General features: G+C 35.7%; 1 protein-coding gene across 11 annotated transcripts in view; it reads left to right on the top strand.

Annotated features, from left to right (window-relative positions):
• The window catches only part of CCDC171 (coiled-coil domain containing 171), a 345,966-nt gene that overhangs the window by 296,727 nt on the left and 29,182 nt on the right, over positions 1-20,057 (top strand). For 10 of the 11 annotated variants that reach the window (XM_067041467.1, XM_067041472.1, XM_067041468.1 and 7 more), the window contains one exon: positions 3,834-3,986. The exons of the other annotated variant lie outside the window; for it this stretch is intronic. In XM_067041467.1, the coding sequence (XP_066897568.1) occupies positions 3,834-3,986 (153 nt within the window). The remainder of the gene's footprint in view (positions 1-3,833; positions 3,987-20,057) is intronic. 11 annotated transcript variants of the gene reach the window in all.

Raw genomic sequence — 20,057 nt, 5'->3', positions numbered from 1 at the left:
CTTCCCAAGGCTCCTACTTTCCCTGAAGTCCAATTTTGAAGTCAGTCTAAACTACATAATATGTACATAACAAATTATATAAATAATATACTAGTACTTAAGTGACAGTCACCTGTTTGTATCTCAGAATTTTTTGTATTCTAAAATACTTATGCTTTTCCTTGAAATAGATAGAATGTGGAATTTTATATGTTTGAACTTTCTCATCTTGTTATGCTGATTATAAACACAATAGATTATCTCTAAAACAAAAGGCTATTTTTGTCCAGAAACTGTTTTTGTTCTGTTTCTCATATAACTAGATAAACCCTACTGAGATTCAGATCTCACTGCATGGTATAGTCAAAATCCCAAGGGCCAAAGATGACATGGGATAAATTCTCAAGTGCTGGGCTTGCTTTTCACAGTATCATGCTGCTTTGTCATTGTTTCCTAATGTAAAAAGGTGTGATGTTTTAATACAGGAGTGAGGGGTATTGTATAGCGCTAGACTTCAGGAGATTGATAGAGAGGTCATGAGATGCTCACTCTCTCCTCCTCGTACCCCCTCACCTGATTCCAGCTGTCATTTCCATTTCTTCTACCAAGCTGGCACCTTTCTTTTGTATTAAAGAGTTAGATTTTTCACTGGCATCCTTTATAACATAGTTTGAATCACTTTTTAATACTGGAAGTTAACATTCTTTATTCTTCAAAAGAGCTGTGGTTTCTTTGAATAGCTTTGCGATTTCACTGACACTCCTCCCTACCTTTCAGTTCTGAAGGAGGTTTTCATTTTAGAAGCATGTAGTATATTTTACTTACACTAGTTCCATGAAACATACTTTCTGTATTGATTACCTTACCTTTGCTGCTCTGAAAAAAATATCCTATACAGTAAGTGTTATAGAAAATTGCTTTCATTTCTCAAATGCTGCTTTAAAGATTTTAAATGCTTAAGACTCTAAATCCTAAGCAAAAAAGTAGATTATTATTTTATTCTTTTTAATGTTATAAAGAAGTAATATGTGGTTTCTCTTAATACTGTACTGAATATTAGAATTTAGTTATTAAAAGCAGATCAAGGAAGGAGCCAAAATAATTATGACTTCTGTTCCATCCATCACATAAAAATTCAGATATAACTTCGCAAAAAATATTTTATTTTTTAAAAAAGAGATTTGAAGGAATACGTTTTATATTATAATTCCTTTTAGAATATCATGTATGTGACAATTCATGAAATGTGTTTCTCCAAATTTAAGAAATAGGACAACTTTTTAATTGTTGAAATTTTTTATGTTAGAGGCCAGTTCTATTATGACTTACATTGAGATACTAATCCAGGAGCCTATTATTGATAGAAGAGTACTTTCTTTGTTTTATTAAATAAGGCCTTTATGTAAGTTTTCATGCATTTTATGCACTTTAGGTCCTTATATAACAGGAACACATGTATACAAGCCACCTATCACAGATTGTCTCATTAAGATCTTAGTGGAGAATTTAAAAATAGAACAATGTTAATACTACAATGAAATTTACTAGCTTACCATTTTTAGAGGGCTTTTTTAATATTAGATGCAATGTAGCTGAATGGTTAAGAGAATGGCTTTGTATTAGATTTTTAACTATCTGATCCTCACAACAGTTTTAGAAATAAGCAAAAAATTGACTTTTCTTCCCATTTTGTGGAGGGAGGAGGTGGAGGCTCAGAGAGATGACATGGCATTGCCCAACAAGATAAAGCTAAGTAAGTGGCAGCATGAGAACCAGAAAAAAATAGGACTTGTGATTCCTGGTCCACCATCTCAGTGGAGAAGATAAATGAGTTTACAGAAGTAGAGAGAGACTCGGTGTAGGAAGAAACAGATATGATTTTGTAATTTCTGATTTTTATCTACTTTTGAAACCCAGGGACATATTTTGTGTTAGTATTAACCCTCAGCTTACCTTGAAATGACTCAAGGTAAGGAATGTTAGGACATGTGAGATGTTCCCAAACATGAGATTGTACCATGCTTATTTAGTATTGGGTAATAGAATGAACTTTTGTGTACTTCATTTTTTTATGCCTACAGCTATGCTTTTGCTTCTTTTTTCGACTTTGAATAAAGTATGGGTAGTAATTTATTCACTGGAGTGTTAAGGTTATATTTTCCCAAGTATCTTCATCCTTTTCTATAAGGTATTTTTTGCCAAACTGAATATGACTAATGTGGCTTTTCATCTTTTCCAGTCTCTCTCTGTCTCCTCCCTCCTTCCCTCCCTCCCTCCCTCTTTCCCTCCCTCCCTCCCTCCCTCCTTTCCTTCCTTCCTTCCTTCCTTCCTGTCAGTCATTCAAACCATCCCTGAAGATACAAAGATTATTAGATTTGGCAGAATATCTGGCCTAGGTAGCTCCTTAGTGTAGTGACTATAAACATGTAAACTAATGCATTTCTGCCAAAGCAATAAATGCAATAGTAGAAGCAAGCATGACGGACCCACAGAGAACGAGAATAGAAGTTAACACTGCCTTTGGGCTCAAAAGAGCCTTCTTTAAAGAGGTGGTTTCTGAACTGGGTTTTTGAGGGCAAATAGGAATTTGTTAGGCAAAAAGCTATGACTTTTCTTTTAACTACAAATAACTCACCTACTTCTGTTTCTCAGACATTGTGTGTTGTTTCTTACTTTTTGTTCACCAGATTATTTCATATGCATTCAGAATTGCCCAAATATCTAGTTTCTTAAAGCTCTCTCAAACCAGACTCTTCAGATTGAATATAATTTGGAAATTTTCAGACTGTCTACCATTGTTCTAAGTTGTGGCTGCAGTTGGAACATGGTTTTCTTGTAAATAACATAAAATTATATTTGAATATGTCTTTGAAATGTTTGATATTACTTTACTGTATTTGAAGTATTTTGAAAGACTTTTTAGTCTTTCAAAGGTGTAATAGTATTCTTGGACTTAAAATTCACTACAGCTTGCTTTAGAAGCAAAAGTCTACAAAATATGATTAAACTGTGACACAGAGGCCCAACAATTCTCCCAAATATTACACTACTTAGGGAAGAGAAAAAGTTACCAGCACTTGCTTATGTTATTTAATTTATTATATCCAGTGTAATGCAAGGGTGTTCCTCTGTTATATGAATGAAAATAATTATGCTTTTCTTACAATATAGGAATCATATTATTTACTCTTAAAAAATCATAGGATTAATTAAGCTTTTGTTTCAAAACATTTGTTTTCTAGGTGGTTTGAAAATTTTACTGAGCTCATTTTGAAATATCTTGCTTATATATCCATCTGTTGTGTGTCTTAAGATTGAAATTTAGGGGCTTCCCTGGTGGCGCAGTGGTTGGGAGCCCGCCTGCCAATGCAGGGGACACGGGTTCGTGCCCCGATCCGGGAAGGTCCCACATGCCGCAGAGTGGCTAGGCCCGTGAACCATGGCCGCTGAGCCTGCACGTCCGGAGCCTGTGCTCTGCAATAGGAGAGGCCACAACAGTGAGAGGCCTGCGTACAAGATTGAAATTTAGGTCAAATTGCAACTTGAATTTAACTTTACAAAGGTAATAAGTGTGCCATCTTTAAAAACTGCATTCTAAATTTTAAGCACAATAGATCAAAGTACACCTTATTTAAATAAATATTCTGGAAAAAAGTCTCAATTATTTTCTCCCAAACTTTCTTAAAATAGTCATGGTTCCCAATATAAAATGTGAGGTTTAGCTTTACTATTTTAAAGGAGGATGAAAAATTGTTTATTTTAAAATTTTAATGATTTTGCTTTCAAATTATGGAAATTCTCCTTTGGGGACAACTTTATTTGAATTGTATGTGGCATTATTTTTATTTCTTAAGGCTATGATTAAAAGTTTCGTGGATGTCTACCAGCTTGCAAGCACTAGAATTGCTACATTAGAAAAGGAAATGACATCTCATCGAAGTCACATTGCAACCTTGAAATCAGAACTTCACACAGCTTGTTTACGTGAAAATGAAAGTTTACAATCAGTAAGTCCTACAATATTTTTTTCTTCTTTGGATCTTGGGTCACATTTACATTCATGTTTTTATTGTTCATAAGATCACTCACCAGTATATATAATTTAGGGTGAGTGATCAATCAAGCAACGTAAAATTATTAGGTGTGGAGAAAATTTTGAAGGAAGAAAAGCAATTAATTTTTCCATTGTATTATGTATAAAGATATGCATATTGTTATCAGTGCTAAAACACTACATCAAGATTCCTTTGTGTTTGGCAGTGCAGCTGACAGTTGGATTTGGCAGTATGCATAGTTAAAGCTTGCAACTGTCTGAAGATTCAGTGTGTCCCATTAAGACAGAATATTATTAATTATGCGTATAACCAAAATGGTAATTAGAACATGTGATTATTCTCTGTAGAAAGCTAGTCTTATCCATAATACATGCCCAGCTAAAGATGCATGTTGTGATTCATCTATATGATTAAAATTCAGTTTCAGCAGTCATTTTATGTCTTAAAATTTTAGCCCATGATGAAATTTGGGCTCATTTAAGACTAAACAAAATTTTCTACATTTGAAATACGTGTTTGGGGAGTATCAAGAAATGAATATATTTGTGACATAAAGGAATAAAATACACATTTAAACTTTCTCCTCAAAAGCCAGATATGTCAACATATCTCAACAGTGAGATTCAGAAGTTTACCAATAATTAGAATGTCTTTTTTCCCTTTTTGGTTTGATTAAAATGGATCTGGGTGACTTGTAAGGAAAAACAGTATCATTTTGCCATTTAGCTAATGACCAATTTCAAATGATATATTCAACAGAAAAAGAGTTAGCATTAAAGCAAATAGATGCATAGTTGTGGTTTGGTTCTTCAGCTCCTTCAGGTCGTAGCTCAAGTGTCAGCATCCTGAATGAAAGCTTTATGACCATGGTATTTAAAACTGCAACCACTAACCCTCCCCCACCCCACAAACCCTGTCTCATTCTCACCCCATGTTGCCTATCTACCTTCTACCTTCCTTGCTTTATTTTTTTCACTATAGCACTTACCAACTTACATATATTGTATTTTATTTATTTGCTTTTTGTCTGTTTGCTCCTTACCCTCATAGAATATAAGTTCCATAAGGACAAGCAATTTTGGTTATTTTCTTCACAGCTGTAAAGGCACTCTAGTGCCAAGAATAGTCTGACCCACAGTAGGTACTCAACAAATGGTCATTGAATGAAACATACTGGGACCTAATCCAATAAATGAACAAACTAGTTATTTGGGACCTGAGATGAGATTCAGTTGAGTTCAGTTTTTAAAATTACTTTGTTAATTTCTTAGTGAAAGAGTAGTAAATTTGACCTCAAATAAGAGAAATCAAAATGAAGAGGAAACCTTTATAAAGATTTGAGTAAGTATTTGTAATTCATTCTAGTCTTTCTCTGAAACACATTTACATTTCTTCCTACTAACTCTCTGATCCCATTGGTTACTATTATATTATACTATGTCAGCTTTGTTGGGTCATACCATTATTGGTTATTTATTACTGTTATTCATATAAAAATAATTGCTTATGTTCTGAGAAAGTTTGGTAAGGTGGGATTGTTTCCCATGGGTTCAAAAATTTTTTTACCAATTATTAAGCTATTGATGTCTTAATGGAGGTGTGCTTAATATCCCCCACTATCATAATAAAGCTCCACTTCTCAACCTTCTGAACAGATTTACAGGATATGCTCATCATTTTATTAGTAAGAGGAGGTTCACTCTGGCAGTGATTCTCAAAAGGGAATGTGTGTAATGTGAAAATTTTCCCCATGAGATTCTAATGTGTCCTTCTAGGACACTGCTGCCTAATCCCATGTTTCTATGGGATATATGCTCTCCAGTCTCTTCCCTTAGTTGAGAATCACTGTTTTGAAAACAATAATAAATTTGTATACTAATTTCTATTTTTCAAGACATTTAAGTACTACTCATTTTCGAACTTGAACTACTTAAGAACTCTGAGAAAGGTTAATCTTTTAATTTCATAGATGAGAGGTGATATAGTTTGGTAGATTAGAGCATGGGCTTTGGAATTACATCCATTAGAAGTACAGTCAAGTGTAAATAACAGAAAACTTGAGTAACATGTTTAAGACAGTTTTTTTTCTCATACAGCAAGAAGTCTAGAAGTAGGTGGCTATTGTCATTGGTTTAGTAGTTCAGCTTCTCTGTAATTTCTCTGCCACTCCCTGATTGTCATAAGATGGAAGCCAGCTCTAGGATTTGGAATCACATTCAAGTCAGAGGAATGGGATGGCCCAGCAATACCTGTTTTATATATATGATAAAGCATTGCAAGGCTTTCCATTTAGAAAATATTTAAGTATTTATACCATACATTTATTTTTTAAATATTTAGAAATTTTAATATAAATTTAATAGATAACAGATATTAAATGTATATTTAAATGTTTATATATTTAAAAGAGAAAAAGCCTTCCAAGGAAGTTCCAAACATATTTCCACTTATATTCCATCAGCTGGAAATGGGTTGTGTGGCCACCTTGAGCTATAATGAGTCAGGGGACAAGAGAATGAGGAATGAATAGATACCGGGTTAACCAATTAATAGTATATCTGACTTGTCGTACAAGTCAGATATATCTGGGTTCTGATTCAGCTTCTGTCAGTTGCTAATCAGGTGGCTTGGGTCTCAGGTTTTCATCTGTAAAATGAGGATAATGATACTACTCTCAAATAGAGATGTTGGGAGGTCTAGTGAGAAGTCTTTTTTTTTTTTTTTTACATTTTTATTGGAGTATAATTGCTTTACAATGGTATGTTAGTTTCTGCTTTATAACAAAGTGAATCAGTTATACATATACATATGTTCCCATATCTCTTCCCTCTTGCATCTCCCTCCCTCCCACCTTCCCTATCCCACCCCTCTAGGTGGTCACAAACCACCGAGCTGATCTCCCTGTGCTATGTGGCTGCTTCCCACTAGCTAGCTATTTTATGTTTGGTAGTGTATATATGTCCATGCCACTCTCTCACTTCGTCACGGCTTACCCTTCCCCCTCCCCATATCCTCAAGTCCATTTTCTAGTAGGTCTGTGTCCTTATTCCAGTCTTATCCCTAAGTTCTTCATGACCTATGAAAGAATGCTCAATATCACTAATCATTAGAGAAATGCAAATCAAAACTACATTGAGATATCATCTCACACCAGTCAGAATGGCCATCATCAGAAAATATGCAAATAATAAATGCTGGAGAGGGTGTGGAGAAAAGGGAACCCTCTTGCACTGTTGGTGGGAATGTAAATTGATACAACCAGTATGGAGAACAGTATGGAGATTCCTTAAAAAACTAAAAATAGAACTACCATACGACCCAGCAATCCCACTACTGGGCATATACCCTGAGAAAACCATAATTCAAAAAGAGTCATGTACCAAAATGTTCATTGCAGCTCTGTTTACAATAGCCAGGACATGGAAGCAAACTAAGTGTCCATCATCGGATGAATGGATAAAGAAGATGTGGCACATATATACAATGGAATATTACTCAGCCATAAAAAGAAGCGAAATTGAGATATTGGTAGTGAGGTTGATGGACCTAGAGTCTGACATACAGAGCGAAGTAAGTCAGAAAGAGAAAAACAAATACCATATGCTAACACATATATATAGAATCTAAGAAAAAAAAAAAGGTAATGAGAAGTCTTAAAGTACTTTGCACTTTGCCTTGCACTTAGTGAATAATCCAAAAAAAGTTAGCTATTATTTTTATTACCATTATATTTATAGAAAGTAATTGGATTGCACCACAGGAAAAGATTGTTTACTAACATAACATCTTCAGTTTCAAACTGTGTCATTTTGTTCTGCTTCCTATTGTAACCTTGAGCATGTAACTCCTGCTCTATGATCACCATCAGTATATTCCCATGGCTGAGCTCTCTGCCCTTTCTGCAGCCTGTCTTCCCCTCTTTTCATTGACACATTCTTGAAAAGCAGTCTATACTTTCTTCTTCTATGTGCTCATTCTACTGAAACTATTTTCTTAAAGGTCACCAATAATTTTCTGCTTGCTCTGCTTATCCATTGGTTCCTTCTCATCTCCTTTCATCTTTCTCAGACATATGAGGCTTCAACTACTTTCTTCTTCTTTTTTTTTTTTTTTTTTTTTTTTTTTGCGGTATGCGGGCCTCTCACTGTTGTGGCCTCTCCCGTTGCGGAGCACAGGCTCCGGACGCACAGGCCCAGCGGCCATGGCTCACGGGCTCAGTCGCTCCGCGGCATGTGGGATCTTCCCGGACCAGGGCACGAACCCGTGTCTCCTGCATCGGCAGGCGGATTCTCAACCACTGCGCCACCAGGGAAGCCCCATTCTTTAAATACTCATCTCCTTTGCTTCTCTTGTTATCGACTTTTCTTTGTTGGCTCTCTGGCCTCTCCTTAGTTGAGCTCTGCCTTCTTTGTATTATTGTTTGTTAATTCTTTTCTCCACCCATTAGTTTAATATTTATTCTACATCTGGTCTGTAACAGGCTTAGTTTTGGTCCTGGGGATGTCATGTGAACCTAAACAGACAATCTTCACTCTCATGAACTTAAAATCTAATAGTGAAAGTAAATATTTTTCATGTAATCACACTAATTAATGTGTAATTACTTACGAGGATAAGTGCACTGAAAAAAAAGAACTTAAGTGTATAACAGTTTTTTTTAAAGAAATGAGCCTGCCTTAGACTAAGGTATCAGTAAAGCCTCTTCTGGGTCAGTGATGCTTAAGCTAATATCTGAAGACTGGATATAAGGTATCCAGGGGTGGAAGAGAGTAGTGTTCCAGATCAGGAGGAGAGGAGCGCAGATATCTACAAAGGCTCAGTGGTGGGAGGAAGAAATTGAAGAAATTGAGGAAAACCAGTATGGCTGGAATAAAGAGAGCAAAGGCAAGAGTGATCTGAGATAAGAAAGGTCTGGAGAAAAGGGCAGAGGTCAGACTTTGTTGTCTTTGTTTTGAGAGCAAAGGAAGAGTCATTGAAAAACTTTAAAGAAGGAGTGATATGCTCGGATTTGCTTTTTTTTAAAGATCACTTTAGCTGTAGTGTGAAGAAAAATTGAATGTGAAGAACAAGAGATAGTGGTGTGTCAAACAATTCCTAGGTTTTTTTGCTTTTGGAAATGGATTAATGATCTCATTTACTGAGAGAGAAACAATGGAACAGGAGGGGATATTGTGAGTTTAATTTTGAGTATGTTAAGTTTGAGGTGCCACTGAGAGATCCAACTGGAGATGTCACAAAGGCTGCTTGATGTGAAATTCAAGGAAGATGCCAAGCTGGAGATAACAATTTCAAGTCACTGTTATATGGGTAGGACTTGAAGCTGTAAGCAAGACTGAGACTACATAGGGACAGTTTATAGAGTAAGAAGAGAAAAAGGCCTAAGAATGAAGCTTGAAAAACTCCAGCATATAGTGCCTGAGTACAAGAGGATAACGTTGCAAAGGAAGCTGTGAAGGAACAGGCAAAGAGGGAAGAGGAAAACCAGGAAAGTATGGTGCCATGAGAAGAGAGAATTTCAAGAAGGGTGACATGCCAATAGTGTCGTATACTGCTGAAAAGCAAGTGAAATGAGGACTGAAAAATGGCCTTTGGAGTTAGTGCATGGAGGCCCTTGGTAAACTTAACAAAGGCTCTTTCAGCAGGAGGTGGCGAAATTAGTGGAAGTTGAACAAAAGAAGTGAATTTAGACATCTGTCCCAAAGATTTAGCTACTAAGTGTGAAAAATAGGAGTGGAGTGTTCAGAGGATTCAGGGAATTCTAAGACAGGAATGACTTAAATATGTTTCAGTCTCTTCTTAAAATAGGCCTCCCACAGTCTGGTTTTGACCCTGTCCACTATACTGTCCATTTTTATAATTTCAATTATCACAACTTTTTCATACTCCTGCTTTCTTCTACTTCTTTTTTTTTTTTAACTCCAGCTTTCTTTTGACTAGGGTTTGCATGATATATCTTTTCCCATTCTTTTCTTTTAACCTATGTTTTATATTTACAGTGGGTTTCTTGTAGAAAGATATAGTTGGTTTTGTTGTATTTATCCATTTGACAATCTCTGGCTTTTAATTGGGTGATCAGATCATTTAAGTTTCATATAATTACTGACATTTTTGGATTTTGTCTACCATTTTAGCTGTCTTATGGGGATGAAGGTGAAGACATGATCTCTGCTTTTGTGGATTCCTCTTCTAGCAAGGGAAAGGTCACATAAGCAAATATCAATACTAAAAATAGGCATGTATAAAGTATGTGGGAACATAGATGAGGGAGGAGTTCATTCCGCCTAACATTGTTAGAAGAAGATACTGAGAAGATGAAATGTTTTCAGGAGTCTTTGAAGGATGTCTAGCAATTTGACACCTTGTTAAGGGGGAAGAGCAGTAAAAAATCTTTGCTTTATTTTGATTTGAGGAATAGGCCTCATGTGTAGTACATATATTTAATGAATTAAATGATATAATGAGTTTTTTGTGTAATAGAAATGTACTGTTACTTTAGTTCCATTCCCCCTCTGAATCAAAGACATCCAACTCACGCAAACAGCCTGTACCCACTGCATCCCAAGACTGCTTGCAACAGTCATTCCAAACCCTACCTTCACATGTTTCCAATACATTCTTGCACTATCCAATCCCTGCTTCTTACTTTATAACCTAACTTGATTCTGTCTCTGACTGTTTTGTTCTTGATGTTCTTATTTGGTCTCCGTATTTGTTATTTTGGTCCATTCTCAAAACTCCATTACTGGGTCCTCAGATGAAGTAGCTCTCTGCTCCAGTACCTGCTTCAATTACCATCACCTCCTTCTCCTCATATATAGCTTTAGAGTCAGGCAGACTTGGGGGTGCTTTCTGGCACTCTTATTTATTACCCACACAATACTCTAAGCATCAGTTTCAGTATTTGTAACATGTAGGTGAAATTCCCTACATTGTAGGATTGTTGTGAGGATTAAACAAAGATACAGTGTTTGGCATATTGGTAGATCCTCAGTAAATATTGGCTCGCTTCCCTACACATACAAATTTTTCTGATAGTTACGTATATATCATACAGCTAAGCTATACTTGTAGCTTTAAGAAATATATGTAAGCATGAGGAAATCTTTTTATGAGTAGGCAAAAGATCTAAAACAACACTTAAATCAGTGCTTGTAGCACATTTAATACTAAATACAGTATTAATGTTAGCTGCTGTTGTTATCACTTACTTAATGAACTCAGGAAAGTCAGTATATGCTCATTTCTAAATTTTCTACCATTTCACTAGATAAGAATAAAAAATAAATATTCATTATTAGTTAAGAAAAAACTTAATATATCATGGTGTAACGCATAGAAAGAGATGGATTGTATTGCAGATATGAATAGTCATCTTTAAAAGCTTTATCCCCCTTTAGGTGACATTTTCATTTTTTGTTCAGTAACATGTAATAGTAATGCTGGAGTTCATCTAAGAGTTCTCATCAATTGTATACTTGCCAGGACTTTAACATTTTCAGCATTTTGATCTTTGGCCCATTAACTTAGGGCTGTTCTAGAGCTTTTATCTTGAGTAATAGTAACCAGAAAGAGCTTTGAGTAAAGAGCTTTTGAATCCCGTACAGCCCAGTAGAGAACAGTACAGCAGTCAGAACCAATTACTTGTGGGTGTTTGGAGACTGGCACACCCACAACTGCGGAGAAACACATGATATTTCAGTCTGTGAAACGCAGAATGCCAAACCCAAATACTTTGCTGTGAGTTATGGTGCTTCAAGCTACAGTATTGATTTGCCTCATTTCCATTGTATGTTTAAGTGGTATGTTTTTGATTCTACAGTACTTTATTTATGAGAAAATAATAAGTAACAAATCAGAGGAGCATTCCATTTAGTATATTGCAGGGGTGAGATCGTTGCATCATTTTTCAGATTATGTCAGATTTGATAGTTGTCAAGTGGTGTTATATTGTTAATCAAGCAGAAGGGTTTAGATACGTTGGTTAATGTTATTTTTATCTGTTAAGATAAAAAAAGGATCCCCTTAAGTTCTCAATTATAAAAATTATATATAAAAATTATATATAAAAAATTTATATGAAAATTATATATAAAAAATATATTATAAAAATTCTGTCACATATTGTTATTATATTTTCTTGAGAGGAAGTATTGTTTGTTAGTATTGTATGGATAAAGAAACTGACAGAATTTAAATAACTTACTCTAGGTAAATTGTTTTCATAAACTTTACTTTATCTCAGTTGATTCCTGATGTTTATTATTGAGGTTTTTAATCTTTCAAGAAAAATAATTTTTTAAAATGAGCCGTAAAACCAAGCCTTAATTTGTTAAGACAGGCTGTACAGTGCAGTTCAGTGGTATCAAGTACAGAGTCTCGAGTCTTACTCCCAGGTTTTTGATTAGAACCCAATCAGATTAGAGCAAGGCCTCTGATTTCTTGTCTGGTGCTTTCCTGTGAGACTGCAGTGTGGATTAAAACAAATCTCTGCCATCAAGGGCTTTCAAGTGTAGTAGAGACTACAACCATTATACAGATAATTAAAAGAATGACATTAAGGTGGAATCACAGAGTGCTATGAGAGCACATAACTGGGGATCTGACCTTGGCTTCAGGTGGTCTAGTTGAGGAATGGAGATCTTAGTTGTGATAATGAAGGTTAAGGAGGAGTTGACAAGGGAAAGCACGGAATGCTGAAGGGATGGAAAGATGTCTGTATGACTTGAGCAGCGTGAATCAGGTGGAGAATGGTGAGAGATGATGCAGACTTGTGGAGGAGCACTGTGGCTGTGACTCTCAGCTTTCTGAGAAGCCCTCTGACTCATACGTCTCCATTAATGGCACTGGAAAACATCTACCCCCTTTGCTTTATGTATTTACTCTTCCCAACTGCACGTTTAATTTTTTCCATTTAATTCTTTTCCATTTAATTCTCAAAATTCACTGACATTTTATGTCATAACAGCCCTTGTTTTACCCTTTTGCTAAATATTGCTTACTTAGATGCTCATTAAATTCTTCCACATTTTAATCATGAGCTCCAGCTCTGGCCTTTGGATACTAACAGAGTTAAATAAGGGAAACAAAAACATCAAAAGGTGGGACAGCCCAGTCAATATGCAAATATTTTCCTTGATCCTTGACACAAATTTCTAAACTTTTAAAGGGTTTTCATAGTCCGGAAACGCAAGCTTTTTTTTTTTTTTTTTTTTTTTTTTCTGTATGCGGGCCTCTCACTGTTGTGGCCTCTCCCTTTGCGGAGCACAGGCTCCAGACGCGCAGGCTCAGCGGCCATGGCTCACAGGCCCAGCCGCTCCGCGGCATGTGGGATCCTCCCAGACCGGGGCACGAACCCGTGTCCCCTGCATCGGCAGGCAGACTCCCAACCCCTGCGCCACCAGGGAAGCCCTCAAGCTTTTTTTATACAGTAAACAGGGGCCTAGAGATAATAATAATGTATATTCCACTGGCCTCACACCTCTTCTCTAGCCTTTTAGTTTTTGTATGATGCAGTTTAAGAGGAGCTACTTTTATGATGAGTGATATCTGTATAGTGACTGTAGGGGCAAGATAGTATAAATTTTATATTTATATATATTTAAGTATATACATATATAATTGATATAATATATAAATATATTGGGTTGGCCAAAAAGTTCATTTGGGTTTCTGAAATGTTACAAAAACCCGAACGAACTTTTTGGCCAACCCAATATAACATTTTATTATAAACATTTAATATTAGATATATTTTATATATAAGTATAAATATAAAATATGTTTATATGTAATAAATATATTTATATAATTCTGTTCTTCAGTGATGAAATGTTACAAGGGTGGAGCAAAGAGTAGCAAGAATGAAAATTTCCAACTCTGATCATTATAATCAATTAGCAATTAAGCTGTAGAGAATAGAGATGGCAGTTTGGCAATCTAATGCTCTCAGTAGTCCTACCAGTTGTTCAGAGTGGTGGCAACTAAATATGCTGAGTATCCCTTCTACTATTTGATCTTTCTTACTAACTTGATTTCTTTGAAGGCTTCGGTTACCTGCTAGATTTTCAGAAATCTCCATTCTGATTTTCTGCAAAAACCTCAGACTCACTGAGGTCCCAAACTGAACATGTTATCTAACTCTACCACTCCCCATTTTCCCAAAGTCTCCTTTCATTATGTTCCCTGTGTCTGACATAGCTGTTCACCTTGCAGCCCAATGTAGCACCCTTAACATTTGTTCTACATACTTTCCCTCCACCACCAGTATTTAATCAGTTGCTAAGTCTTAATGTTTCTACCACCACAGGATCTCTTAGACCCAGTCTCTCCTTTCTACCCTTGTGTTCACATTAAGTTTTCCCTGGGTTATTGCAATGGTCTTCCAAGGCATTTCCCCATATGTAGATTTTCCCCTTCCATCTTGTCTGCCACGTTAGTGCCAGTTATCTTTCCAACATACAGATAAGGTCAGACCATAGCTTGACCCCGAACATATCTTGGCTCTACACTTTCTTCATGAAACCAGAAATTCTTTTTCATCGGCATTGAGGCATATCCTGACTCCATCTGGTTTTTTAGTTCATCTCTCAGCTGGCAGAATTAAGGGTTCCCTTTGTTATGCTCATTCATCACTGAATTTACCTGTCTGAGAACTATATAGTAGTCTGACTTATATAATCAATTAGTTGTGTATGGATTACCATATTGTGAGTCTGTGAGGTGATATTTTTTATAATTCATTATAATGGTCTCACCTCAATAAAATGCTGCTTTATTTGAATTGAAATTAACTGGAAGAGCACTCCTTCAGTGCTGCTTTTCAATACACACTTGTTATGGCACTTATACTTTGCACAAACCATAGTTTCACCTCAGATTTTCCCACACAAAATTTTCTTAATTCCCATCAAACTATATTTCATGTATGTCTCTAGCAAACACTTAATGAGAATGAATAGTTTATATATTATTATACCAACGTAAAATTTAAAGTAAATACTTTCAGGTGATACAAATTGCATATTTCTTCTCCTCTTTACTACTCTTCCTAAAAAAAACCAAAAAACCCAAGACTGAAAATTATTTCTGACAAAGAAGAACATTCTTTTCAGCATACCACTTAAATAATTTTAAACTTTGTCAGATCTATGGGGCCCCTGACTGTATATCTTTACTCACATAGACCATAAAATGACCAGTATAATATCTTTTACTCACACGGTGGGTACTCAGTAAATGTTTGATGATAACAATGATATACCAAATTAAAATTAACTGCCTGGGCCTAGCAAAAAGTATGAGTATGTGAGATTTATTTCAGAAATAGAAGTCTAATTTACATAAATCATTAAAAAGCTCATTTTCAAAAATATATTTCCTTGAACTCTTACTTCACACCATATATAAAAATTAACTCAAAATGGATCAAAGACCTAAATATAAGAGCTAATATTCTTAATAAAAACTTAGATATGAATCTTCATGAGCTTGGATTTGACATTGGATTCTTAGATTCGACACTAAAAGCATAAATAAGAAAATAAAAAATAGAACTCATCAAAATTAAAAACTTTTGTGCATTAAAAAAGCACACCCCAGAATGGGAGAAAATATTTATAATTCATATATCTGATTAGGGTCTAATATGTAAAGAACTCTTACAACTGAACAACAAAAAGACAACAACCTAATTTTAGAAATGGGAAAAGGACTTGAATAGACACTTCTCCAAAGAAGATATACAGATGACCAACAAACACATGCAAAGATGCTCAACATCATTAGTCAGTAGGGAAATGCAAATCAAAACCACAGTGAGATACCACTTTACAACTACTAGGAATGCCGTGAAATAAATATTTTTTAAATAAAGGAAAATAGCAAATGTTCATAGCAGCACTATTCAAAATAGCCAAAAGATGGAAACAACCCAAATGCCCATCAGTTGATAAATGGATAAACAAATGTGTTATATCCAGACAATGGAATATTATTCAACCATAAAAATGAATGAAGTACTGATACATATTATAGCATGGATGTACTTTGAAAACAGTTTGCTAAGTAAAAGAAGCCAGACACAAAAGGCCATGTATTGTATGATTCCATTGATATAAAATGTCCAGAATGGACATGTTCTGTCTCCATAGAGACAGAAAGCAGATAAGTGGTTGACTGGGTCAGGGGGAATAGGAAATGGAGAATGGCTGTTTAATGGGTATGGAATTTACTTTTGGGGTGATGGAAAAGTTCTAGAGCTAAGATGGTGATGATGGTTGCACAACATTGTGAGTGTACTTGATGCCACTGAACTGTACACTTTAAAATTGTTACAGTGGTTAACTTTATGTCCAGTGTGTTTTGCCACCTGACAAAATGTTTCTTTTAGTTCTTGGGAGGTATGGAATAGGCAGCTAGATTGTTGCTTACACGGAATGGCAGTGTATTGTACTGGAAAGTAGCATGACAGAGAGTCAGAGGAAACTTGGATTCTAGAACAGCCTCTGTTATCAACTCAAAAAGCTTTGGGAAATAAATCACACAACTCCTTGGTCTTGGTTTTTCCTGGCTGTAAAATGAAGGATTTCAACTAGATAAAATCTAAATTCCCTCTCAGCTCAAAAAATTCTTTCACTGAAGTTATACATACTCTTTAGTACTTAGATTCTAACAGTGCTTTATTTTGTTCTTGCTTTAATTTACAACAATAAAGTGAGTGCATGTTTCTAAACTTATAATAACATAATTGTATTTTGAATTTGGTTATATTCAACACCAATAACCCATTTACAAATGTATACCAGTTAAATAAATCTCACAATATAACTTGTAACCAGGTAGCCAAAAAGTCCCCAAAGTAATCTGAAAATATATTAGAGTATCTGTAAGGAGTATTTCCTTTTTTTAATGCAAAGTTTTTTTGATTTTTAATATGGTAGGAATGTGAACTTTTAACTTGTTAAACTATTGTAACATATTTGAAAATTATAGTAATTTGATTAAAATGTTGCCTATAAGGCAAAAGGTTTAGTTAATAGAATCCATATGTAATTAAAATGCAGAACTAAATGTAATCAGACTCCAGCCACTAGTGCCTTCATATTGATAGTTTTACAATGGCCTCTGGGGTTGAAAGTTTAAATGTTACAGAATGCAACAACACTGCAGAAAGCAACCTCAGCTGGCAATTTAGCTGTTTTAAAGACATCCACATGGCTACTTGATAAGATGTGACTATCACATCCTCTATTTTCATCATTTTAGGGATATCTTCAGTTGGCAGGTGGTAGAAACACATGACTGGTGTGCTGGTGGAGAACCACACTCTACATCACTGTTACATAAACAACCCCAGACGAAGGTCCTTGCTATGAGCCAAGCCATGGCCTTTTCTCTTTTAATAATAGAGTTACTTAATTTGGGTGAATTCATTTGAATCATATGAAAGTTATAGACACAACACTATGCACCAAGCCACAAAATAAGTTAAAAAAATTTTTTTCCTGAGCTTAAAAAAAATTATTTTCTCTGGACAGTTTTAAGAGTCGACATCCTGTGTTAGAGTTCTCTAATCATCACCAGCACAATTTACAGTCAGAACACACAGAGAGCCAGTTTAGACCAGCTCATCTGTTGATCTTGGCAGAGACTCTTCATCTCACTGTGTGCAGCTGCCACTTGAGACTTGGGGGACTCAGCAGAGAGCTCGAGGAGGGTGGGATGCAAGGCTGGTCGAGGCATGAACACGTAGGCCTGCTTCATTTCAACAGTTGTATGTTGCTTAAAAAAAATAGTCCTTTTATTTTACTGCCCACCCCCCTTTTTAACCTGAAATTAAACGAGGACCTCTTATGAGCCACTGTGCTCCAGGCATAAGAAATTGTAATGTCTGGCTTCCAGAAACTGTCCCGTCAAAATGTGCTTCTGATTAGGTGGCTTAATTACAGCTGTGAAAACAATGTTGATTTAGCCCTCAAGATTCCAGGGCATGTCGGCCGTTATTAGCTAACCTTGGACTGAATCCACCATTTTCAAACTCTGTACCACTAAAGTCACCCTGCTTGACAACTTTTTATTTCAGCAGAAAAGTTGCCAGAAGCAAGCAACACATTTTTATGCAAAATATTGTTCGATGCACAATTTCAACTGCAGCACTATTAGTGGTCATTAAGGAGATGGTTAACTTTGTACTTTATTAAGAACAAGGAAGTTCTGTTTGTAAAAACAGTAAGTTTTGAATAGTATTTTTAAAGGGTTGACTGACATAAGAATTAATTTTAATTCCTTTAATTCAGTTTTATTTCAAGTCCAGCATGTTGGTTTAACCACCCAATTTTATTACACCTAAATTTTCCTGACAGTTTCATTTGCTGTTAGGAAATAAAATTGCAATTTTTTTTTCAACAGGGGAAATAATGGCTAGTTTTAAAAACTTTATGTTTGAAACTTCCCTTGCCTCAAGCTGGTTCAGACACAACCTCAGTTTACTTTTGGAAGGAAATGGACCTCATTAGTTTTTAATATTTTAACGAAAGTATGTTTTTTCATAGTGAGAAAGCTTATTAGAATCATGTATTCACACCTGCAGGGAAAGTAAAAGTCTTATAAATTAGATGGTTCCAATACTTTGGGATTTTCAATACAATTGTCACTGATATCATAAATTTTAGAGCTACATATTTAAAATAGTTCTAGTTCCATTGCATTTTAGATGACTAAAACTCCCCTTACATGCTATGAATGTTTTTTTAAATTTGTCAGTATTTAAAAAGTGGCCATTAGGGGCTTCCCTGGTGGCGCAGTGGTTGAGAGTCCGCCTGCCGATGCAGGGGACACAGGTTCGTGCCCCGATCCAGGAGGATCCCACGTGCCCGGAGCGGCTGGGCCCGTGAGCCATGGCCGCTGAGCCTGCGCGTCCGGAGCCTGTGCTCGGCAACGGGAGAGGCCACAACAGTGAGAGGCCCACGTACCGCAAACAAAAAAGTAAGGTGGGCAGCTGAACAACAAACATAAAGAGTCATAATTCTCATAATAATATTGGAGGAAACTTTTGCTTGAAAATGCATGATTTATGCCAAACTGAATACTCAGGAGAGAGCTAAATGATTTCTTTAAAATGAAATCTCCCACATCCGAGACATTAAATCCAACCAAGTGGGTGGTCAAGGCACATCTTTTTCTACTAGTCAGACTCATTGAACAATTAAGGGACTCATTCCGAATCATGTATGGACAAGGAAACTTTTGTTCAAGTCGAATTAAGAATTCATGCATAGGTAGTTGATTGTCAGGAATGGATGGGTGAATGAATCGTTGTGTTGGTGATACAGTGCACACGTCTTGAAGGAGAAAGCTGGGCAGCTAATTCAAAGTTGAGTTTAAATTAATAATCCCCAAATAATATCAGTAACATTTTCTAATTGACAGGTGCTATAGAGACATGTTCTATCTATATCTATTCCATTTATTATTTTATTTAATCTTCATATCAATCTATGAGAGAAATATTATTTCCCTATATTGCAGATAAGGCAGCTCAGTCCCAGAGAGGATAAGTAATTTGCCTAAGATCATGCTGTGTGGAATCCAAGATGGGAACTACTCTCTGTGTGTCCAAAGCCCATGCTCGAACTAAAGATGGAGGTAGACGTTTTTCTTAGAAAATGGAATCCACGTTATGAAGTAGTAGAGAAACATTAAGAATGACCAAGTTTATGTTGAATGTGCCTTTAGGCTGTTAAGAGACAAGAACATTTAAACTTTAATAAAAGTTTTATAGTTTTCTGTGTAAGAATAAGCTAATTTTTTTTCTTTCAGTGAAAAGAGTGTATGAAGAGTGGCAGATTCACTAGGTCTATGGTTAAGGCCTTAGGCCTTTTACCTAGAACAAAGGACCTTACTCTTTCCTTTTGAAGTTGTGTTTTGCACAGAGAATTGAAAGTGTAACCCTTCCATGTTATACTGGTTTGAAGTTTGGATATATTGCATTTGTTCTTAAGATTCTATGTTAGCTGAGAAATTGGG

Source organism: Kogia breviceps, chromosome 8, assembly GCF_026419965.1.
Source record: "Kogia breviceps isolate mKogBre1 chromosome 8, mKogBre1 haplotype 1, whole genome shotgun sequence".
Taxonomy (NCBI): Eukaryota; Metazoa; Chordata; class Mammalia; order Artiodactyla; family Physeteridae; genus Kogia; species Kogia breviceps.
Note: the sequence above shows the minus strand (reverse complement) of the source record. Positions and strands in the feature narration are given on the sequence as shown.